At 35.9% G+C, this 26,156-nt stretch overlaps 1 protein-coding gene across 3 annotated transcripts in view; it reads left to right on the plus strand.

Annotated features, from left to right (window-relative positions):
* The window catches only part of LOC150107659 (calmodulin-binding transcription activator 2-like), a 790,456-nt gene that overhangs the window by 457,707 nt on the left and 306,593 nt on the right, over nt 1-26,156 (plus strand). For all 3 annotated transcript variants that reach the window (XM_090391992.1, XM_090391993.1, XM_090391994.1), the window contains one exon: nt 7,780-7,826. In XM_090391992.1, the coding sequence (XP_090248118.1) occupies nt 7,780-7,826 (47 nt within the window). The remainder of the gene's footprint in view (nt 1-7,779; nt 7,827-26,156) is intronic.

Below are 26,156 nucleotides of genomic sequence, written 5' to 3' on the forward strand. Positions count from 1 at the left end.
TCAGGCCAAATAGAGGCTGTCAGGATCAGATTTTCACCTTACAACAGATAGTTGAGAAAACATGGAAATATAACAAAGATCTCTATTTAATTTTTGTAGATCTTGAAAAAGCATATGACAAAGTGCCAAGAAAGAAGCTATTCAAAACGTTTCAGTTGTATAGTGTCAGTGGGGCATTATATCAAGCACTACTTAGTCTGTATTTGAGTTGTAAGTCAGCAGTTAGAATTGAAGGAAAGGAAGCACAGGAAGATGGTTTAATGTTAAATCTGGTATCAGACAAAGTTCTACATTATCCCCTCTGTTACTCATTATCTATATGGATCACATTATGAAAAAAAGTGGTATTAAACCTGATATCAAAATGATAATGTCAGCTCTTTGCTTTATGCGGATGATGTTATACTTCTAAATAAATCTGCTTGAAGTCTGCAAGATTCCCTGACTAAAATGAATATCTGTTGTAATAGATATGGTATGAAGGTCAGCAATAATAAAATAAAGACAATGAAAATAGGCAGAAGCATTGAAAATATAAACTGCATTGTGAATGGAGAATCTATAGAACAGGTAAAACATTTCAGCTACTTAGGCACGATTTTTAGTGAAGATGGTAAATTAAACATGGAAATAGACAACAGAATCAACAAAGCTGGTATTGTAGGAAGTCAACTGAATAAATTTATATAGAATAAGAGAGATATTAGACAAAACACTAAATTAGCTGTATACAAGACAGTGTTCAAACCAATTTTAACTTATGGATCTGAGAACTGGGTCAAGTAAAACACTTGACCAAAGACTGGAGACTGCAGATATGAGAGTCCTGAGAAAGATTAGGGGGTGTGAATACAATCTATCAATGGCAATATCATATTAAAAACGAGAAATTAGGAAATAACTTGACATTGTTAGCAGAGCTAATCTCAGGTGGTATTATCACTTAAACAGAATGGGAGAGGAAAGATTAGCAAAACAAGTTTTCTCTGCCTGGTTAGCAGGAAAAAGATCCGAAGGAAGACCAGGATACAGGTGGATTGATATGGTAAAAAGTGCCTTAGAAGATAGAAATATAAGATCTGACAATGTTGGGGTCTTGACAGGTAACAGATTGATTTGGAGCAAAATTGTAGATAAGAAGTTAGTAATGGTGTAAATTTTTTGTGTAGTACTATCATATCCTGTACACACCTCTTGAGGGTACATGTTGGGGATTTGATGATGACGATGCTGGTTTCATCTGGTCTTTGATTATAACAGTAGGCCCATGCCTACTAGCAGGCTTTATCTGCTGCTCTGCCAATGAGAGCCTTAACACACTCGCAGTACTTACATGTTGCAGTGACTAGATGAGGTTTTGTACAGTTTTTGGGTTGAGCCCACATATTCATAGGATATCCAGCTATTTGAGAGAGTAGCTTTTTAGATCACTCACAAATTTTTGAAACTTGGGTATTTTAAACTTTTGGTTCTTTTGCTTGGTTTCTGATGAGAACTCGCAATTTGAAATTATCTGTCAGGCCCATGGAGCCTATTCTAAGCACTAATCAAAGGCAAATATATGGACTCCTAAACAGATTCTGTGTTTTTTAAGCAAACCAAGGCAGTTCTAATGCTGATGGTTATATTTCCATAAGTTCTCTGATAAATTTTTAAACTTTTACATTTCTAAGATTTTCATTTAGATTTTAAATTTCTTTCTATATTTCGCTATGAAATATGGATGGATGGATCCATAATATCCCTCATTTTAATCAAAATTGATAACTTACAAGAGGTGAATTGTAGACTCGAACATACAAAGTTATTGGAGAAAAATCAAAAGAGTTTGAAAACAAGAACCAAACCTTTGAGTCCAGTAACAAAATATCATGAAAATGTGGATCGATTCAACCAAAAAGGTAATGAAATTGCTTGTGAGGATAAAAAAAAAATCAGAACTTCATGGTGGACTTCCCACAAAAGAGGTAGTCCTAGAAAAAAAGAAATAAATAAATCTGAAGTTCATGAGTAGTACATCAGCAGGTGTTCTCAGGGATCACAGGTTAAAAAATTAAAAAAAAAAAATCTAAGAAAGTTTATTCTGTATGTAGAAGTATAGTTCAAATAAAGACATGAGAAAACATGTGGGAATATAGAGGATAACTATCAAAGTGACAGTTTTCTGGAAGCTACTGAAGAGCATAGATATGAAAGAAGGAGCATTATAAAAAAAATCCAAGATCAAGGTAATATACTAGATATTAGGAGTCTCTGAAATATTGTTAAAAGGAAAGAAAAATGAATTTGAAATCTGCAGTGTGGAAAGACAGGCCAGACTGGAGTAGATTTTCACAGTACCCATATGTAAAAAAAAATTAAATAAATAAGATTGTATGTGAATATGCAGAAATTTCCCTACTGATGCTCCTGGTAAGAATTATGCAAGTGTTCTTGAAAAGAAGCTAAGAAAGATTGTGGAAGAGAATTAAGAGAATTTTGGAGACCAAGCTGGACTCAGGCCAAATAAGGATTATCAGGACCAGATTTATTTAAGTATCTGTATTTAAATTTATATCTCTGACAAAGGCATATGATAAGTGCCAAGAGAAAAGCTATTTAAAACATTGCAGTTATATGGGATGTAAATGGGACATCAGACAGAGCTTTGTATACTCTATACTTAAGTTATAAGTCAATAATAGAATTGGAGGAGCGGGAAGATGATTTGATGTAAAAATCTGGTGGACAAGGGTACATTATTATTATTATTCAGGCCTCCATGGAGTCAAAATTCCCATCGTGGGAGGTCCTTCCTAAGAAACACAAAGTCTATCAAGACTCATCGAGGGGAGGTCCCCCTCCCCCCAAGAAACACAAAGTCTATCATACCACTCCTTAAACTCATTGACCGTTCTCGCTCTCACCACTCCATCAGGCAATGCATTCCATGGTTCAACCACCCTCCATGCTAAGAAACCACTCCGGACCCTCTTGCTCACAGTTTCCTTACGTAACTTCCAGGGATGGCCTCTTGTCATCACTCCTTCCTGCTGTTCAACCAAGCGAAAGAACTCCCCAGTGTCAACCCTGTAACCACCCCTCAACAGTTTAAAAGTCTCAATCATATCACCTCTCCTCCTTCTATCCACCAAACTCTGCAGTCCACATTCCCTCAGCTGATCCTCATAACTATCATTGTACAGTCCTGAAACCATCTTTGTTATCCACCTTTGTACCCTTTCCACAGTTAATTTATCTCCTTCAAATCCTGGGGACCAAATCTGAGAACAGTAGTCCAAGTGTGGACTGATCAGGGTCTTATACAACAGAATGATAACTGCTTTATCTCTGCAGGTCAGTGTCCTTCTCATTATTGCAGCAATCCTCTGTGTTACCATCACCACCTTTGTAATATGACCCCTAAATTTCAGGTTTCTATCAATCATCAACCCCAGATCTCTTGTCTCCTTTACTTCCTCCAGTATAACTCCTCCAATAGAATATGCAGTGTCCTATCGATGTTTCCCAAACCTCAAGACCTTACATTTTGCTGCATTAAACTGACCCCACCCCCATTCATTTGCCCATCTATCTAGCTTATTCAAATCCTCTTGCAGGGCTGCCGCATCTGCACTATTACTAATACTCCTTCCCAGCTTCGCATCATCCGCAAACAACTGAATATCCCCTTGCAATCCACTGACAATGTCATTGATATAAAAGTTAAACAATATAGGTCCCAGTACTGAGTCCTGTGGGACCCCATTTGTAACCCTCTGCTTCCTTGAAACTGTCCCACCATACCCAACTCTCTGATACCTATCGGACAACCAATCCTGAATCCAGTTGACCAATCCGACATCCAGACCCATGTGCTGCAACTTAAATATCAGCTTATCATGTGGCACCCTGTCAAATGCCTTCGCTAAGTCTAAGAAAATGGCAGTATATGCCTTTCCCTCATCTAATGCTCTTGTAACTTTATCATAAAAGGCTAGCATATTGCTAAAACAAGAGCACCCCCTTCAGAAATCCATGTTGACTCTCACAGATAACATTACCCTCATCTGTGCAATGCTGTATAAGGTTCTTCACTACTTTCTCCAAGATCTTACTAACTACTGATGACACACAAACTAGCCTATAATTAGATACTTCCAGTATGCTACCGCCCTTATGCAATGGCACCATCTTGCCTTCCTTCCATTCCATGGGCACCTTTCCTGCAGCCAGACTTTCATTGAAAAGCCAGGTCAAAGGCTCTGTCAGTTCCCAGCACATTCTCTTAAAACTCATGGTGAAATACCACCCAGTCCCCATGTTTCCATTCTCTCCTCTTCTAGCATATTGATTTCACTAGCATTCCTCATCTACATGAATCACATTATGGAAGAAAGTGACATTAAATTGATATCAGAGTTCGAGATATTAACTTAGTCCTTTTCTTTATGCAAAGAATGTTCTGCTCTTAAATAAATTGAGTACAGGTGTGTTGGCCTCTTTATCTTAATTGAATAATTGCTGTAATAAGTTTGGTATGAAAATCAGCAACAAAGAAAAAGACAGTAACCATGAAAAAAGGTAGCAAAATGGAAATCTTCAACTGTTTTCTCAGTGGAGAACTTATAGAATAAGGAAAATGTTTTAGCTGTTTAAGCACAGCATTTAGTGAAGATGTCAAATTAAATATGGAGATAACTAAAGAAGTGAGGTTGGCATGATGGGGATCAAGTTAAATATGTATGGAACAAAAGAGAAATTATCTGAAACACTAAACTAGTAAGCCGCTTCAAACCAGTCTTAACTTTTGGATCTGACAGCTGGGTAAGAAATAAAACAGTTGATCAAAGAGAGACTGGAAGCTGTAGATATCAGAGGGCTGAGGAAAATTAGGAAAATGACCAAATTGCATTAATTTCGTGATTAATATATTAATACATAGCCATATCATTAATATGATATGGCTATGTTAGAAATTTAAGGTGATATGCTATTGATTGTATGTGTTGTGTCATTATTAGCACTGCTAAAAGATAGATTATGTAATTTGTAAGTCAGCCTTGTATTTTTTGTTTAAATATGATATTGTCAGTATGATGCCAATGCATGGAAGAGCAATGCCGTTAAAGACATCATTGTTGAGGGACTTGAGTTTATGTGATTTTGTACAGTGCAGTGTATATTAGATTTATTTGTTGTAAAAGTTAAAGGATTTATGGAAGGAGAGTGAAACTGGTGAATGGTTGTGTATTAAGTGTTTCGAGAGTGAGTGCCAGTTAGTTGTGAGAATGAAGTAACTGTTAGTCGAGTACACAATATCAGTGGTAGAATCAATAACATTAATGTTGGAATTAATGCTGAATGTGTAGTAATGGAAATACAGGAGAACAAAACAGACCTAAATTAGGAAATAGCACAGTTGCATGTTATTCTTCACATGACAAAGCACGAAATCGAATAGTTGCAAAGATTATCAGAGCTGAAGAGAAAGAAGCAGGTGATTCAAGTAAAAATCGAGATCATGTGAACAAACAATGGGCTGTATGATTAGAGGAGTACTTAACAAAAGTAAAACAAAATGATGTTTCCTTGGCCAATTGATGACATTAGTTATGCCATCCAGATGCAGAAAGGTGAGGCAAAAGAACTAATAATTGTCTTGGTTGTCACTAATGATCTGATAGCTGAGAAATATTCTATTGGATGCAACAAAAATGAAGAGCGATAAGGTAAAGATTGTAAGTCTCCTGCCATGCTATGAAAAAGATGAATTGAGGAGGATGGCATTGATAGCAAACAAATTAATATGTGGGTTGTGCAGGAGGAATGATGTAGGATTTGTGGACCCATGGTCCGAGTTTGACAATAAAAAAATAAATAAATGATTTGTATAATGCTGACGGAGTTCATCTAAATGGTTTTGGTATTAGACATCTAGGAAGAGCTTTGCTCACTGAGTATGCTGAAGCACCAATTCAACAAAAAGCAGGATGGATGCAAGTGTGTGTGTGTGTGTGTGTGTGTGTGTGTGTGTGAAGGCATCCATGAGGTGAGTGAATATGAGAGAGTGACCAACAAGTGCAGAATCTAGTCTCTTCAGCAAAAAATATTGAATAAGGTAGTCAATTCAGGAAGTAAAGTGGGCCTAAAGGGATGCTGTAGTTTCCATGTACTAATGCTAGAAGTATCAGGAACAACAGGAAGAAGTTTTTTGGCATTGGTTAGTGCAACCTCGCCAAAAGTTATAGGCATTAATGAGACTTTACTAACAGCAGAGGCATAATTACAGGATAGAGAAGGGTTTAGTATTTTCAGGGAAGATAGAGAAGATAGAATGTGGAGAAGGGTACTACTGATGATAGCAGATGAATTGAAGCCAAAAAGAATAGGAGATAGTTAAGAATGTGGCTGTTCATTTCAAACATTCTAGTGTGAGATCAAGGCCAATAAGACAAAATATACAGTTGATTGCTGTTCAGGAATGATCTGGAAGACATGCGTCAGCAAATTAGTACAATGAATAATGCAGGTCAAGTGATTATTATGGGGGACTTCAACAATGGAGATATAAATTGGAAGGAAGAAAGATCACATGGCAGTAAGGAAACAGAATTTGTACACTTCTAGAGATATGATTACTTGAGGCAGCATGTGATAGAGGGAACTCAGGGTGTGCAAGTGTTTGATCTGGTCATATATCAGAAGAGTTATCCATAACCAAGTTGGCCATATTGCCTGCGATTTGGGAAAATGACATGCGGTTTTGACTTGGGAGATTGTAAAACATGAGAGATATTCTGTCAAGAAGAGGTATATGGGGAACTACAAGGCAGATGATTATGACAAGCTTGAAGCTGTGCCATGGCATGAAATCCTGCAAGGGAAGGTGCTAGTAATGCATGGAATATAGTTAAGGGATATCTAGAGGAAACAATATTAAATCGTATACCTAAGTCAGAAGGGTTAATCAGTTGGAGTTAGGTGGATGAGGTCATTAAGCATAAGCTGCAGAAAAAGAAGATGCTGTGGAGGATAAATACAGAGAAAGGTGACCAGCAAAACTCATGAACAGTACACGGGTCAGGCAAGAAATTTGACTAGAATGGTAAAGAAGGCAAAATCAGATCACAAGAAGAAACTAGCTGAACAGTCCAAAAGAAATCCTAAAGAATTCTTTCTTTATGTGGCAAGTAAGAGGATGAATGACTATGGAAGAATAACATTAATGAGTACTGGTGGTCATAAGGTAACAGAAGCAGATAAAATAGTTGAGTTACTGAGTGACCACTTTGCAAGGTCATATCATGCAAGTAATTAATGCTGTGACAGAGACTTATGTGGGGACAGAGGTGGATGAATTGGAGATTTTTAGAATATTGCAGAATCTAAACAAACTATCATAAAGTCCTGAATAAAGTCTCATAGGCATTGAGTTCTATTCTAAAGAAAATTCATTATAGCAAACTATTAAATGAATTTGCTATGGTGAAGAGTTAAAGTTTATACAGGCAGATGATAGGTAAGTTATGCATTTGTTTCATGAAAAAGACATAAATGCATAGTATTATAAAATTTTATTTTAATTTTTTAACTCCAAAATCTTCATCTTGACAATATTTCAGTTTATGTGCCTTTGCTAATAACAGTACAAATAAGCACTAATTATTTTTTCAAAGAATTCTGTGATTTATTTTTATTTGCAAAGAATTTGTGTTTTACCTTTATTTGTAAAGAATTTTAATTGCGTATTATTTGTCTTTTTTGAAGATTTAGATGAAACGTTTTTCTTTATTTCAGTTTACAGTGAAAATAAACCTGATCTGAACAATGAACTGGAAATCTCAGTAAGAATCTGTTTGACTGTTTATAGTGAAATTTTAACAGTTCCTTGTTAATGGTAATTTGCTATGTAACTTTCATTAGAATTATATCTAAATTAGTTATAATATTTGATAGTATTTTGACTGAATGAAAAGTTTATATGTACATGTTTGTTTATTTGTACATGCTTCAAAGAAATATTAGTAATAACTAAATATAAGCTCATTTGAAGGAGGCATTCTCCCAAGCAAAATAGGGGATGTGATTGGTGTTATTGCACATATATTTTAGGAAAGATAACAATTTCCTATTTATTTAAAGGTTTTCATCTTAAATTAACTGTCCATACATTCACTACCCCCCTCTAAGGCAAAGCATTCTGTACACCCACCAATCCCCATTCCAACAAACTCTTTTCACCAAACTCTGTAGTGAAATAGTCAAAGTGATATAGCTAAAATTGTATCTAAATATATTATCTAAATATATAAATAAATTATCTTTCTTATCCACCTTTGTACCCAAAACCGGCTTGGTTGGCCGAGTGGTTAGCGTATCCGCTCTCCAGCCAAAAGGCTGTGGGTTCGAATCCCGCCTTGGGCATGGATGTTTGTGATTGTCTGTAGAAATACTAGTGATGGCGGCGTTAGTGTGGTTGCGGTTAGTTGTACTTGGTGGATTTGAATGGTGGATGCAGAGTTGTAGAGTAGGTGCCCTCCCTCAAATGGTCTTTGGACTCCCTGGAGGTGTCATGTAATAATAATAATAATAATATTTTGCAACATTGAACTGATAGTTCCACTTACCTGCCCATTCATATAATCTGTTTAAGTCCTCCTGCAGGGTCATAACATCTGCTTGACTATGCATCGCTCTTCCCAATTTTACCTCAGCTGCATATCACCATTAACCCATCCCAGTATCATTAATATACAAATTGAACAACAATAGCCCTAATACAGACACCCAAAAGAGGAGGCGACCTTCATCCTTTGGGAAACTGCACCTCCAGATACAACTTTCTGATATCTGTCTGACAGCCAGTCACCAATCCAACTCACTGTCAGTTGATTTAACAGCTTGTCATATGTCAGCCTATCAAAAGCTTTTGCAAAATCTAAGCATACCACTATATATGCATCTCCCTTGTCCAAGACATTTGTCATCATCATCATCATCAAATTCATGATAATATACCCTCAAGGGGTGTACAGGATATGATAGTATTATATGAAAAATTTACATTATCACTAACTTCCTATCTACAATTTTCCTCCAAATCAGTCTGTTACCTGTGAAGACTCCAATATTATCAGATCTTATATCTTCTTCTAAAGCACTTTTTACTGTATCAATCCAACTATATATCTTGGTCTTCCTCTAGGACTTTTTCCTGCCAACCTGGCAGAGAACACTTGTTTTGCTAATCTTTCCTCTCCCATTCTATTTAAGTGACCATACCACTTGAGATTAGCTCTGCTAACGCATACCTAGATGCTGACATTGTCGAGTTCTTTCCTAATATCCTCGTTTTTAATATGATATTGCCATTTATGCCATCTGTTCACACCTATAATCTTTCTCAGGACTCTCATATCTGCAGTCTCTAGTCTTTGGTCAAGTGTTTTACCTCTGACCCAGCTCTCAGATCCATAAGTTAAAACTGGTTTGAACACTGTCTTGTATACAGCTAATTTACTGTTCTGACTAATTTTTCTCTTATTCCATATGAATTTATTCAATTGACTTCCTACAATACCAGCTTTGTTGATTCTGTTGTCTATTTCCATATTTAATTTACCATCTTCACTAAAAATCGTGCCTAAGTCAATAATTCAACTGTGCCCAACATTTTGACCGAGAGTTTGGGCCTTCATAAATTGAATTCGCGATTTTTCCCCACAAGTTGACTGACGACCAAAAAATGTATTGAATTGAACACTGCAAGGACCTCGTTAAAACTGCTCGTAAGGACTCGTTACTGATGAAACGATCGTTACTGTAGTGTTTTGAGTATGAGCTGGAAACAAAGCACCAGAGTGCTGAATGGAGACCACCAGAAGAGGGGCATCCGAAAAAAAGTTGCTCGGAGAAGGTAAAAGTAAAGACAATGCTGATTTGTTTCTATGATATTCCAATGGCATTATCCACAAAGAACTCATTCCGCCTGGCCAAACAGTCTGATGATGAGTTTTATCGCGAAGTTTTGAAGTGATCGATAGCGAGAATTCGTCATGTACGGCATGAATATCGTGATGCAGGCAGCTGGTCACTTTTGCACTATAATGTACCATCTCATCATTCGAACATTATGAGACAATTTTTGAGCAAAAAATGTGTGTTGGATCACTCACCAATTTAGCAACCTGTGTCTTCTTTCTCTTCCTCCGACTTCAGTTACCGATGAAAGGAAAGCAACATGACACCATTGAAAACGTTCAAGCATCAGTAACCATGACCCTCAACAGTATCCCAAAAACTGATATAAAAAACTCATTTAACGAATTAATTGACCATGCGAAACGCTGTATCGAAGCTGAGGGAGAGTATATTGATTGAAATAAATGATTTGAATAATTATAATGGCCTATATTTTATTTCCTATCAATAGTTCAGTTTCTTTTTGGACAGAAGGTGTGTGTGTGTGTGTGTATATATATATATGTGTGTATATATATATATGTATGTATATATATATATATATATATATATATATATATATATATATATGGGTACTATGAGAGCTCTACTCCAATCATCTGGAATTCATCCATCTGTCCAGTCCTTCCGATCTATGCAGTGCTGCCACTGTAAGACTTTTATATCTCCATACTTGAGCATTTCTGGTCGAAAATCATCTACTCCCACTGGCTTTCCACATTTCAGGCTTTCGATGGCTTTTTCTACTTCAAGTATGGATATGTATTCCTGACTGCATGCCTGGTCAGTGTTTCATTTAGCAATTTTTCGAAGTAATTACTTCATACTTCAAGGATATCTTTTCTCCTGTTTTCATGTCACCTTTATCATCTCTAATTCCTTTTGCAGCACTCTTTCCTCCATTTCTGAGCTTCTTCAACAACCTCTAGAATATCTTGCCACCTTCTTGATAATTATTTTCTATGTTCTTACCCAAGTCCTCCCATGACTTTTGTTTAGCCAGTTTTACACTGTGTTTAGCTTTCTTACATTTGTCTCTGTATTCTCTGAGAGCACAAGCTGACTTATTTGCCAGGAACTTTTGATATGCTTTCTTCTTTTCTTTCACTGCCTCTTTAACTTCCTGTGTCCACCATGAGTTCTGATTTTTCTATCCTTGCAGACAACTTCACCACATGCCTCTCTGGCTGAATCAATCAGTGTTTTCTTCAGGGCTTGCCACTGAATCTCCAAGGTTTGGTTCCTGTTCTCAAACTCTTTCATTTTTTCTTGAATAAGATTTGTGTATTTTGGTCTACAGTTCACATCTGAGAGCTGCTCAACTTTTATTCACTTTAAAACTTTCTTACATGTTCTTCTTTTCAGTATGAATCTCAATTTTATCCTGCTCATGACTAAATGGTGATCACTTCCAATTTCAAATCCTCTGTGCACTCTGGTGTCCTGCACCAGGGAGAAAACATCACAATCAACAATAACATGATCAACATTATAAAGACATTTGTCACCTTGTCATAGTACATAAGTAAGTTAGTAAACATGATCTCCCTTTAACAAACAAATGCTGACAACCACAGAGAATACTGCTATTATCAACTCATTTCTGTGTCATAGTTCTTAACAATTTCTTCTTAACCACAACTCCAGATATATACAGATTGGTCTATAATTTGTAGCCACAGCCTTTTCACCACCTTTATGCAGTGGAACAATTTTATCTTTTTTCCACTGTCTTGGAACGTGTGTTGTTGTAAGACTCTTATTAAACAGTCATGCCATTGCTATTGCTAATTCCCTGGAACATTCCCTTAAGATGTGGTGATATGATATCAAGTCCTATCACCTTATTGGCATAAAGCAGGGGTTCCCAACCTTTTTGTTTCCTAGAGCACATTCTAAAATATCGATAGGGCGACAGACATCCATTTTTTCAAGCAAATTTTTTGAATTCTTTTGTTAAATGAATACATACAAAGTTTACATTATAATCAAATGTTTTTTTACTTAAAAGTTTACATTATATAAAAATTTAAATATATATATATATATATAGCGGCGGGCACACACAAATTGGTCGACGGGTGCCATGGTGCCCGCGGGCATAGGGTTGGGAACCCCTGACATAAAGCTTATTTTTTCCTCATATACCTCCTGCTCACTCACAATTAAGCCATCCTTTCCTATATTCTCTACACTTGAGTTTTTCATAATCTCACCCTGATGAGGATGAAACACCATTATAAATTGTTCCCTAAATACCTCAACAGTGTTTTCTACAGCAGTTACCATTCTATCATTTTCATCTGTTAACATCATTTTATCATAATAATTCATCCTTCTACTTGCCACATATCTAAAAAAAAATTCTCTAGGGTTTTTCTTTGCCTGATTTGCCAATTTCTGCTCATATAGTTTTCTGTTCTTACCAGCTGAGTCACTTTCCTGGCCTGCTTTTTATACTTTTCATGCAACTTATTGCTACCATTATTCATCTTGTGTTGCCTTCACAGTATCCCCTTCTTCCAAATTTCATTCTTAAACCCTTTATTCATCTATTTGACACCTACTTTATTTAGTCTTTTTTGACCTTTGGAATACATTCACACATCGATGTTATATATCATTTAGTCAATTCCCACACAGCATTTATCTCCCTCCTGCTTAATACCTCATTTCATGCTATAGCTCCAGGCTGTCTCCTTAGTTTTTCATAGTCACCTGACTTGTGTATCCTTTCTTCACAGAAGTCTCCATATTGCTAATCACAAAATGCTAATCACTTCATGATCACCACCCATAATTTCTCCAGTTGGAGAAATTGCAAAATCCCATTCACAATCACATCCTCTGATGAAATGATCAGATCTAAAACTCTCGATTCCTGTGCCCTCCTTCACATACTGTCTGAGATTGTTGTCTCTCCAGAGAATTCAAGAAATTCATTTTCGTTATTCCCAAATGCTATCTCTTCATTCCAATTTATATTGCTATAATTAAAATCACCCATAATAATCACTTTTCCTTTGTTCACTAGACTAATTGCTTATAGATTTCTTCATCACTATCCTCCACATTCCGGCCTATAGCAGCTTCCAACTCAGTATTCCTTCCTGTCAACTTCCACCTCACATCATAATGATTGAAAACCATTTCCACTATTTACATCTTTCATCTCTATCTAGCATGGACATAATTTGCCTTCAGCCATCAACGGCATCCCCTCTTTTTTTGGCCTTTCTATTTTCATGGAAAACATCATACCCTTCCATTTCTATTCCTATCAGGATATCAATCTTATCCAACCATGTTTCGCTTGTTCCACAATTTTTGGCTAGCAAACTTTATCATTAGAACCATTTATTTCTGATGCTTCGGGTATTTGTAAATAAACACAGCAAATTCACCTTTAGGTCTATAACTGGTCCTATCCATGCCACTTGTAGATTGTAATTTCTCCACACCTAACCATTTCCAACTGCCTTTATCACTGCTTAACTTATCTATCTCTTCAGGCTCAGCTACATTCTGTGCATCTCAGACCATCCCTGGGATGTACAGAATGTTCAACTTGCCCCTCCCCCCTCCGTTTTTTTTTTGTGTATCTTGCATTCATGTTCCGTCATTATCACTCACAGTGCTACTATTCTCATTTAACTTCAGCTGCCAGTTCCTCTCTACTGACCTCTTACTTCTTCTGCTCTCTTGCTCACATCACTCATTCCTCCTTGCAGCTATAGTCTCGCTAACTGACACACACACACCAAATCCATTCAAATGTAACCATCACTTTTGTACATTTCCATCTTTCTTTCAAATGCATCCCACACATTCACAAATTCCACTCCCTTCTCCTCACACAGCTCTATCAACATACCATTCATGATCCCTGCTCTTCATCTCAACTCATCATTTCATATGTAAGCAACACACTGACCACTTTTCCAACCACACTGTTATCTTTCACTCTCCTCAGCAATCTAATTCTCCCTTCCGGAAAATCCAACTTATGGAATCTCTCATTTACCACAACTCTAATAATGGATTCTCCATACATCGCTATTCTGAAGTCATTCATTATCTCTTTTTCTCTGCTTTTCTTTCTTGTAACCTTTTGTATGCATATATGCATACAAAAGGTTACAAGAAAGAAAAGGTTACTTCTCCTTTTGATCAACTTATTTTTCATGTCTTGCATCCTGGCACTATCTGTTAGGCTATCATTCATTTCCTCATTCCAACATTCCTTTGCTTCCACAGTATCAGTTGCTTTTATTTCTTCAGCTATACTTTGTTTTGATTCTGTAGTTCCGCTTGCTTCCATTCTGTGATTTATATAATCATTTGAGTTGTTTTCATTCTGTTATTCATATGGCCATTTGTTCCTGCAACTGTGCATGCTTTCAGCCTGTTTTGCATTTACCAAGAACATGTAGTCTGAGAGAATAACACATTTTTTGTGTATCCATACCTTCTCTTGTCTCCTGCCACGTAAACATGTTGCATTCATGACAATGAAAATATCATTAATGTTGCTTTCATGACAAAAAATACCATCCTTGAAAAGTCCATGCTGTTAATTCACTTGATTTTCATGCATCCTGACTTGCCTGAATTCCCAATCTCATTTGTACTGCCATTTTGTTGGCATTCACTACAAGTTTCCAAAATAGTAAAAGTAAAAGCCTGTTTCGAACACACAAATCTCCACAGTCACTCAGTTATGCTAAGCTTTAAAAAATAAACAACTACACCAAAATGCAAATCCAAATCACTACTTTACTACAAAAACAAAACTTATCTTTTCAGCACCAACTTTTGCTGGCTTTTCACTAAATGGCACTCTATTTATTATTATTATTATTATTATTATTATTGTTCCGGGAAACTCCAAGGAGTCGACAGACTCATCAAGGGAGGCCCTAACATCATGTCAAGAACAACTATTCAACATTCACACAGTATCTATCATACCTTGCCTTGAACTCATTCACGGTCGTAGCACCCACAACAGACTCTGGAAGCTTATTCCACTCATTTACCACTCTCCAAGTAAAGAACCTAGCTCTAACACCCTTGTCAACCATGCTCTTGCCCAGCTTCCATGCATTCCATGCATTTACTCACTTTCACTTTCCAACAGGCTGTGTTGAAACCACAGCCTGTTGGAAAGTGAGTAAATTAATCACTTAGCAATCAGACTGGCATGTATTTCAAGCCTCAGTATTTTAATTTTACCTTACTATCTGATACTTTTAATTAGTTTAGTAGTTCAAGAAAAATCTCAATTAGGACAGTTTTAATATAGTATGTCATACTTATTACTATTGAAAAGTTTCCAAAACCAATGAATAATCTGCCTAAAATGATACTATCAATTTCCCCCTTCCTTCCCCCACAGCAAAATGTGGTGATATACTTCATTTTAAGAGAAACACAGAGCTGAGTTATAATTGAATTTTTAACATATAAATATACTATAACTTAAAATGAATTAATATAATTGCTGGAAGAATGACATGAATATTTCATGTTGTATTTGTTGCATTTTCAGAGTTACCATTAAATTTGAGGAGCCTCTGTAGCTCGGTCAGTATAGACGAAGCCCTTTAGTTGGAAAGACCTGGGTTCAATTCCCGTCCATGACGTGAAGAACCTTTATCTGGTCTCTTTTGACTTAAGGTGAGTTAACTGGTCTCATACGAAGGTGGAGGATTTTTTCTCCCGGTAACTCGGGTTTTTCATCCCTGAAGACATCCAGACTGGTCCCGTGAACACACACACAGCTACAGTTATAAATACTTATGGCAAGGAAGGCAATGGGGAACCCCCCCCCCCCCACATCATATCTCCCTAGTAATCGGTTGCAACTCTCTCAAAGAGAGAAAGCCACAGGATTAGAATTAGATTTGAAAACAAGAGAAGAGAAAACCAGGGGTTGAAATGTTTTTGAACCAAATTAAAATGTTCCTCTCATAACAGTTCAAAAGGAACTTTTTTTTTTTTTTTTTTTAATTGCACAAATTAATAATCCCAGATAGAAATTTTTTCGTTATCAGGAATTTTTTTATCTTTCAGTTTACATATTCCCTGAAGATATATTTCTGGGTCAAGCAAAAAATTACACTCCCAGAAAATAATGCTCCATCTGAAAACACACACACACAAATTTATATCTATTTATTTATTTATTGACTATTCAGTATTAATTTAATAATTATGATAGTGAAAAAAAGATGCAAAAATAGTATATATTTATTTATTTATTGTTACTATTAACAAGGGAAAATAAAAGTTTTATTTATAGAGAAGATATAAGCAGTGTGTGTGTATGTGCGTGCATATTTTGTCATGAATTTAATAATGAATAAATATATATATATAGATGTTTGGCATAGTGTGTGTGATGATGATGGGTTTTTAGTATATTAGCAGTAGATGGCATGTGCAGGTTGCAGGAGCTGAAACAGAACTTATCCATACTTGCTGCTCATAGTGCCATTATATATATGATTAGATTTGAATGCGTAACTCTCCAGAGAGTTGGAGGCAGTCATCATCATTGGAATGACAAAAATATTGTAATAGTTCTTCTGCTTGGCACTTAGTGCAGGCCTAGGATCTATCAGCCAAGTAACATATGAGTTTGTTTCTCTTTCCTTGTCTTTTTCCAACCTAACATTTCTCTGTAGATGCACCCTTTTTATCTATATCCTTTTTAGTATCATCTTATTGCCTTTTAATTTAGAGCCCATTTCATTTCTGAGCACAAGAAGAGCCAAAATCTTACCCAGTCAAACATGCACTTTTGTCACCCATGCTGGACAGCTCCTCACTTAATTATTATTATTATTATTCATGACACCTCCAAGGAGTCCGAAGACTCATCGTGAGAGGACACCTACTATAACAATTATCTCCACCACTACACCGAACCTCCACCACGAATCATCCCCATCAATGCCATCTACCATTCACCACCACCACAACTAATATTTTTTTACCTGTAAATTGGTGTGTTCTGAAGGGCCAATTTGTCTGTATGTGGGATGAAAAACTCGAGTTTCCGGGAGAAAAAACCCTGCTACCTCCGTATGAGATTGGCTAACTCACCTTCGATTGAAAAAGTCCATATAAAGATTCCTCCCGTCACGACGAGAATCGAACTTAGGTCTATTCCAATCGAAGTGCGCAATGTACTGTCGTTCTTCCAGTTGTGCTACGGAGGCGCTATAATGGTCATAATCCTTTGATCATGTTTAATGCTCTCTCTTGTGGCCCCTGCCCAGTCATCTGCTGGTATATTTTATATTTTGTGTCTCTATTCACAAAAGATTGTAAATGTATAGTGAATCAACACCTTAGGTGGGCCAAGGTTCTTTTTTATCATTCATTTTGTTATTTTTTTATTCATTTTTAACATAGTCCAGAAATCCTTTTCTAGAGACCAAATATGGAACTTTTTTCAAGCCACCAGTAAATGTGGTGGTGGCCTCTAGTTGGGCAACGAAGTTTATCTACTGCCTAAACACATTACGAACAGCCATGCCCATAGCATGATTCAAATTCAAACCCATTTTAATCTATAATCTCATCTAGTTTTTTCAGTTGCTCTTCATTAATATGATAATAACTTGAGCTGCCCAAAGTACATGATTTTAGACTTAGTAAAGCTACACCATAACATTGGAAGAATGATGCAACATACACTTTGATTGGGAAAGAAACCTTAGTTCAGTTCTCATCATACAAAAAGAATCTTGATGTGTGCATTTTCAGCTGCAGGTAAGATAGCTGATCTCAAGCAGAGGTAGCAGTGTAGTAAAAGTAACAATCTTTCACTTGTTAAGTGAGTATATTATTCATTTAAGTTAGGATATTATTAACTGAGTGTACAGTTATATAGTGCTGTTCCATTTGACATGCTAATTCATTCAAGGCATGACTAACCGAAAGTTCTTTGAAGGTTGGATAATCAAGAGGCGCTGCAATTTATGTGCCCCTTAGCCCGTGTATGTAAATAGATTACAATTTTTGTAATATATTTAATTAGATGGCGGTACATAAGGGGTTGCTAAGAGTTATATAATGATTACATAATCCGTTTAATAGACTAAAAGGCTTATGGAATCAGGATTATGCTTTAGAGACTAAATGGATATGCAAAGTGGAGCTTGCATGCGAGGCAGTGAAAATCATCTCCCACCTAAAGGCATTCATAAAAATCTACATTAAAATAAATTTAACCTCCATCTCTCCGGGAACAGAGATATTATCCACTCAGCCAACAAAGTTGGCAGTACAATAAATTACGATACAATAAGTAAGAATTTATTTTTTTAAAAAAAATGTCAAATATACACACAAATTTAAAAGTACTTTGTTTCTTTTGTTAAGAGCACGTTGAAAAAACCAAACAACAATAGTCTCCAGTCATACTAACATTCCATTTTCTCTGGTGTCATTGCTCCATTTCCAGTATGACATATTGAAGTGCTCCTTACTTACTGCATCATGGTTTCAGGAAAAAAATTCAGGTAGACTTCTTTCCTGACTATGACTGTGTCCAGGTAGCACAGGGGGGGGGGGACAAAATCAAATAACTGGGAGGAGACCTCCAAATTGTCTTTCAGGAATGCAGAGAATCAACTGGAGATTTTACCTAATGTCCAATCCTTGCCTTCATGTGGTGCACCCCATTAGTAGGTATCTACTGAGTACTGAATGAACAAGGATATGCTGGCAATTTAGAACTTGACCGACCGAATTGTATAGACTTAAACCACAAATACATATGATGGTACAACACGATGAGATTTCATGCCAGCTGGTGTGTCATCCTCCTGTTAAACAACACCTCCCTGCTGTTTTTGTCAGGGAACCAGAACAAATGATAAAAGTAAGTTATTGGAACAAGTGACAACTCAGCATCTAGTAGAAGAGTAAACCCAATGTCAGAAGAACTAAAGATAGGAACCAGCTATCAATATAAGGAGTATTAATGGCGTGGAAACCAAATTTGAGATGAAAAGTACCATTTAGACATAACTGCCATTACTGAGACAAAGAAGACAAAAACAGGTGAGATCTTATTTGGGAAATAATGATCAAGAAAAAGGAGTAGTGATAGCATTCAACACCAAACATGAAGAAAAACTTCTTGATTGGAAGGCAGTTTCAAGTAGAGTTATATGGGCAAACTTCAAAATGGGGAAATGGACAATGAACTATTTATGTCTGTGATCTCACAGAAGGTTCTAATTACGAAGAAATGGAGGAAATGTTTCGAGTCATTTTGAACAGGTTGCTGACATAAAGATGTGCACAAGTTCACATCAAGAGAGGGCACAAGAAATAAGAAAATCCTCATTGACTATGTCATTGTTGACAGTAATATCTTCATATTGGTTCAGGATATAAGTCTGTGCAGAGGATTTGAAATTGGAAGTGACCACGTAGTATTTGGAAGGATAAAAATGGAGATCACATTGAAAAGAACAGTATGTAAGAAAGTTTTAAAAATAATTCAAGTTGAGCAGCTTTTAAGGTAAACTATAGACTTGACTGTACAAACATTATTGAAGAAAATTTGAAACAGCTTGAAAACAAGCTACTTCAAATTCAAGAACCAAACCTTGGAGTCTCATTGGCAAACTCTGAAGAAGACATTGAGTGATTTAGCCAGGAAGATATGCGGTGTAAGGATAGAAAAAATAACAAACCCATTGTGGGCACAAGAAGCTAAAAAAGCAGTCCTGGAAAAGAAGAAAGCATACCAAAAGTTCTTGGAAAAAAGTCAGCAGATCTCCTAAAATATGACAGAGAAAAACTTAAGAGAGCTAATTTGTGTGTGAAATAGCTAAATAAATGTCATAGGAAGAATTTGGTAAGAATATAGAAATAAATATCAGGAAAGTGGCAAAATGTTCTGAAGGCTATTGAAAAAGCTTAGAAATGGAGGAAAGAGTCCTTTCAAATTTTCAAGAGGAATGCAAAGCAGAGCATAGAGATCACTACTTGAGGTAGAAAAAGCCATCAAAAACATGAAATGTGGAAATGCAGCTAAATTATTATTATTATGTGACACCTCCAAGGAGTGCAAGGACTCATTGTGGGAGGACACTGCTCAACTCTGCTATGCACACATCATACCCTCTCTCCTACCACTTAATTCTCCAAATACACACAATGACCATCAACACCACCAACAGTATTTTTTTTGGTCTATAAATTGCGTGTGTTCTCATGGCCAATTTGCTTGTACATGGGATTAAAAACCCAAATTTCTGGGAAAAAGCTCTACTACCTTTGTATGAGATTGGCTAGCTCACCTTCAATTGAAAAAGCCCATATAAGGATTCCTCTTGTCACAATGAGAATTGAACTTGGGCCTTTTCTAATCGAGGGATGCACCATACCATTGTTCTTCCATTTGTGCTATGGAAACAGTTTAAGTATGGAGATATAAAAGTTTTGCAATGGCTACACTGCATATTTCAGATGATTGTAGTTGAGCTCTCATAATTTCCATTTGTAAAAAAAGGGAATAAAGCTGAATATGAGAATGACAAAGGAATTTCTCTACTGTGTTCCAGGTAAGATTTATGCAAACATACTTGAAAAGAGATTGAGAAAGATTGTGGAAGAGAAACTAGAAGAAGACTAACCAGGCTAAATAAATGTTGTCAAGATCAGATTTTCACTTTACAACAAAGTTGAGAAATCATGGGAATATGACATGGATTTGTACTTAAGTTTTGTAGATCTGGAAGGCATATGACAAGGTGTCCAGAGAAAAGCTTTTCAAAGCACTAGAGTTATATGGAGTAAATGGAACATTATGCAGAGCAATACATAGTCTATATTTAAGTTGTAGGTCAGCAGTTAGAATTGAAGGAAATACAGGAAGCTGGTTTGATGTAAAATTGGGGTGAAGACAAAGATGCTCATTATCTCCACTGTTATTCATCATCTAAATGAATCACATTATGAAAGAAAGTGGCATGGAATCTGATATTAGAATAGGAAATATCAGACTTATCTCTTTGCTTTATGCAGATGATGTTATACTCCTAAATGCATAAATCTCCAGGATTTCTAACTGAATTGCATAACAACTATAATAAATTTGGCATGAAAATCAGGCTACAAAAAGACCAAAACTATGAAAATAGGCAGGTGCATGGAAAACTCAGATGCATTCTTAATGGAGAACAAGTAAAACATTTCAACTATTTAGGCACAGTTTTTTGTGAAGATGGAAAATTAAATATGGAAATGACAACAGAATAAGTAAAGATGGTTTGATGGATAGCCAGCTGAATAAATTTATATATTGAATAAAGAAAGAAATTAATCAAAACACTAAATTAAATGTTTATTATTATTATTATTATTACGTAACACCTCCAGGGAGTGCAATGACTCATTGAGGGAGGGTACCAACTCTACAACTTTCAATCTCCACAATCGCAACTACCTTCATCATTTACACCAACGCCATCTACTGCCGACTACCATTACTACTGTTTTCATAATCATCCATGCACATGTCGGGATTCAAACCCGCGCCCTTTTGGCTGGAGAGTGGATGCGCTAACCACTCGGCCTGGGTGGCCGAGTGGTTAGCGCAAAGTTAGTGGTTAAAGCAAAGAGATAAATTAGCTGTATAAAAGACTGTTCAAACCAGTTTTAAGTTATGGATCTGAGAGTTGGGTTAAGAATAAGGCACTGGATAAAGGACTAGAGACCACAGATATGAGAGTTCTGAGAAAAATTAAGGAAGTGAACAGATGGAATGATGGCAGAATTATATTAAAAATGAAGATATTAGAAAGGAAGTTGACATTGTTAGCATTCAGTTACGTGTAAGTAGAGCTAATCTAAGGTGGTATGGTCACTGAAATAGAATGGGTGAGGAAAGGTTAGCAAAATAGGTGCCAAGATGGCAGGAAAGAGACCCAGAGAAGAGCAAAGCCTAGGGGATTGATTCAGTCAGAAGTGCCTTAGAAGCACAAGATTTTAGATATGAGAATATTAGAGTGTGAGTATTCCAATATTCTCATTGAGAATGAATGGGACATGTTAGAAAATCAGACCCAGAAGCAAATTCCTCTTCTGTCAAATGTTAAAGGACTGTCTAGTGAACTCCTTGTGCGTTGTAGACATAGATGCAATCCAACACTTTGTGTAATCTATGCCAAACCGCATGATGTGCTGTAATTCAGGATAAACAAGGTCCAAAACGGTATTAAATAAACGTTTCTAATTCGATGGCAGGGGTATGTGTACATGTACATGCATATCTATATACATTACACGCACATGCACATCTGTATACAAGTAACACATTCATGAAGATACTTCATATGCAGAGTTTGTTTACTTATCCTAGGGTAAAGGATTAAACCAAGAATATAATTTCTTGGCATCTTTAATTTATGCCATTTGATTTGATTTCCTTTGTTTATGTTTTTAAGTTTTTACGTATGCAGGATTTGAAGTTATTCCTAATAGTTGCTTGAAGTGTAAACAACAGAAGGTTAAATTATCGTGTGTGTGTTCAATGCCCCTGCTCCCTCATTAATATCCCTGCTGTTTTTCAGGTTAGTTAACAAAATTTTTTAATTTATCAGCCACAATATTACAAACTTATGCTGTTATATATTAGTTAGGTTAGCCTCAACATAAAGGCTTGAAATCTTGAGTGCATTTATTTTTAAATAAATGTTATTCTCTTATATAGTAATATAATCTGCCAATCATTTATATTAAATCAGTAGTGTCTGATTTACTTCATGGATGTTTTCCATGGTTTAGTTTGATGGCCCTAATTTTTTTTGTATTGTGTGTCATACCTCTTATATCTTGTTTTAGAATGATCTCACATTAGCACCCAGTTTTTATAAAAATATGTTTTTTATATATAAATTATATATATATATATATACACACACACACATATTGTGAACACAGATCATCAACAGTTTATTAAATGGGGAGAACTAGTGAGAATATTACATCCACCTGTCAGGATTATTTATTTTATTTTATTTTTTGCAGCAAATAATAGTTTCTTAAGTAGCTTTAATTTGTACCCATCTTGTTTATTGCATTATTTGAAATCCATAGTTCTGGCTTCAAGGTTCTTTACTATACCAAGCTTTTCACTTTAGATGAGTTGGATTGAACATGTAAATTTTTGCAGGTATGAGTTTTCTTTTTGTAACCTCTAAAAGTCCAACCTATTTCTTTATTACTATTGCAATGAAGAAGGATAAAGCTTTTTCCTGCTGTTGCTTAATAATCAGTTTTATTTATTGTTGGCCTTCTTTCTTTCTTTGGAAAATAATAATATCATTAATTTCTTCCAGAACAGCAACACTAAATATATCATCCAAGTATCTGTCTACCTTTCAACTTTTTATCCATTGTTGCCATGCTGCATCCTCAAAACTTTCCATGGATAATTTTGCACACTCTTGCCATGTGATGGAGACCCCATCAGTAGATCCCAAGTGTGATCATAATAAATACTGTAACTAAATAGCTTTGTATATTAAAATAGTTCTATGTCTGAGGAGAGCAATTCTGTTGTGCTGTTGCATCTTTTCTGGCTATAAACTGATGCTACATCTTAACTTATTAAGTGGTCTGTTTATTTGATGTTAATATTTTAATTCAATTATATAATGCCTTTGGAACTTTTAAAGATTGTTTCTGCATGAGCCGTCCTGGTTGGCTGAGTGGATAGTGTATCTGTTCTCCAGCCAAAAGACTGTGGGTTTGAATCCTGCCGAGGGCATGGATGTTTGTGATTGTCTGTGGAAATACCAGTGGTGGTCGGTGGTAGATGGCATTGGTGTAGTTGCAGTCAGTTGGTGATTGAATGGTGGAGACAGAGTTGTAGAGCCAGGTGCCCTCCCTCAATGAGTCCTTGGACTCCCTGGAGGCATCAAATAATAATAATATCCGGCCCTAATCTATTTCAGCGAAGTTTGTCTTGATTCATGGTGGGAGAAAACATGGTGTGTTCTACTAACTCACATTAAGCTGATGTCATATGACTTGCGCAAAACACACTATGTTTTCTCCGACCAAGGTCTCTTTCTCACTTTGACTGGTGGCGTGTGTGAACGTGTTACAACGTGTCAGTTCGGTACTTGCGTTGGTGTTGTGCTTTGTTCAGTGCCTGTGGTGTAGAAGACAGTTTTGTTTGACAGTTCTGAATATCACTTATAAATTTGGGACAATGTCAGGGGTTATTGCAAAAAAAAAAAAAAGAAAAGTAAATGCAGAGAATCACCAATTTCAAGACAACTGGACGGAGGATTATTATTTTATTCTGAATAAAGGTTTGCCTGTATGTTTGCTGAGCAACGAATCCATATCAGTCAACAAAGAATACAACTTGAAGAGACACTTTACTTCGAGACATGCGGATCACCCACAAATTGATGGACAACTACGAAAAGATGAAATACAGAAGTTGAAGAAGAACCTGGATACCCAGCAGCAAATGTTCAACAAGCAAAGAATGCAGCACCACAGCATTGTCAAAGCCAGCTTTATGGTAAGCGAAAAAAATTGCTAAGCATTCTAAGTCATTTGGTGAAGGAGAATTTATCAAAGAATGTCTGCTGGATGTTGCAAGTATAATATGTCCTGAAAAGAAAAAAGACTTCGAGAATATTCGTTTGTCGAGGCGTACTGTTGTCCGACAGAAATTATGGCTGATGATATCAAAAAAAGTTTAAAAGAGAAGATTGCTAGATTGGAAGCATTTTCTATTGCTTTGGATGACAGCACCGATGCCTCCGATACAGCACAACTAGCAATATTTATTCAAGGAGTTGATGTGGATTTCAACATCACAGAAGAATTATTGGCACTTTGCCAGTTAAAAGGAACAACTACCGGTGAAGAGATATTTGAAACAGTCAACACAGTCTTCGAGAGATTTGGGCTTAAATGGAGTCACTATCTGGCATATGCACTAATAGAGCCCCTGTAATGGTTGGTGCACAAAAGGGATTTATTGGAATAGTTCATGAAAGAGCAAGAGAACTACAGATCCATCCGGAAAGTTTAGCAAATTTTCACTTCATTATCCACCAACAAAATCTCTGTGCAAAATCGATTAAATTCACAAATGTTATGGAAGTTGTAATAGGCAGTATTAACTTTATTAAGTCACGTGCTCTTAATCACCACCAATTTAAGGAGTATTTGGCACACCTATTTTCAGATTATGAAGATGTGTCTTATTATTGTTATATGTCTCAGATCATAAAATCGTTAAAACAATTTTATGATCTGAGACAAGACATTGCAGATTTTATGGACATAAAAGGAAATGCAATTAACCAAGTAAACGATGATGAGTGGGTGTGTGATTTACCATTCCTTGTGGATGTCACCTGATACCTAAACGAACTGAATCTTAAATTGCAAAAACAAGGACAATTGGTTCATGAACTGCATAGACATGTCAAAGCTTTTTGTAATAAACTAAGATTGTTGGAAAGTCAGATAAGAGCTAAAAATTGTTATAATTTTCCTATACTAGCAACTCATAAAATTATCCCTTATAATTGTTATGGAAATGAACTGAAGGTACTAATAGAGCAATTTGATATAAGATTTGCCGACTTCAAAAACAAAGACTCCACATTCACTATATTTGCTCGTCCGATGGATGCTGATGTAAATAATGTGCCAGAAAACTTACAGATGGAACTTATTGAGCTTTAGTCGGATTTAGTGCTAAAATCACAATTTAACAACATTGCTTTGATGGATTTTTATAAATTTTATTTGGTGGAAGAAAAATATACAAATTTACTTGCCTTTTCAAGAAAAATCATTTGTCTTTTCAGCAGCACATATATGTGTGAACAGTTTTTTTCGAGGATGAAATACAATAAATCAAAAATTCGGACAAGAATAACGGATGAAAACCTCGAAAATTCTATGCAATTATCCTTAAATAATATTAACATCAATATTGATAGTCTCGTAGTTGAAGTACAAGGCCAATCTTCACATTAAATTGTTATGTCGTTCATTATATTATAAAATTTATGTAGAGCTTTATACCAAAGCATTATATTATAAATAAATGAAATATGAAGTAGCAACTTGTTTTAATTCATTTAATATTAATTTATTTTATTTAATAATTTGGTCCGGCCCTT

Source organism: Typopeltis vanoorti, chromosome 4, assembly GCF_054136105.1.
Source record: "Typopeltis vanoorti isolate ZY-2024b chromosome 4, IOZ_Tvanoo_1.0, whole genome shotgun sequence".
Lineage (NCBI taxonomy): Eukaryota > Metazoa > Arthropoda > Arachnida > Uropygi > Thelyphonidae > Typopeltis > Typopeltis vanoorti.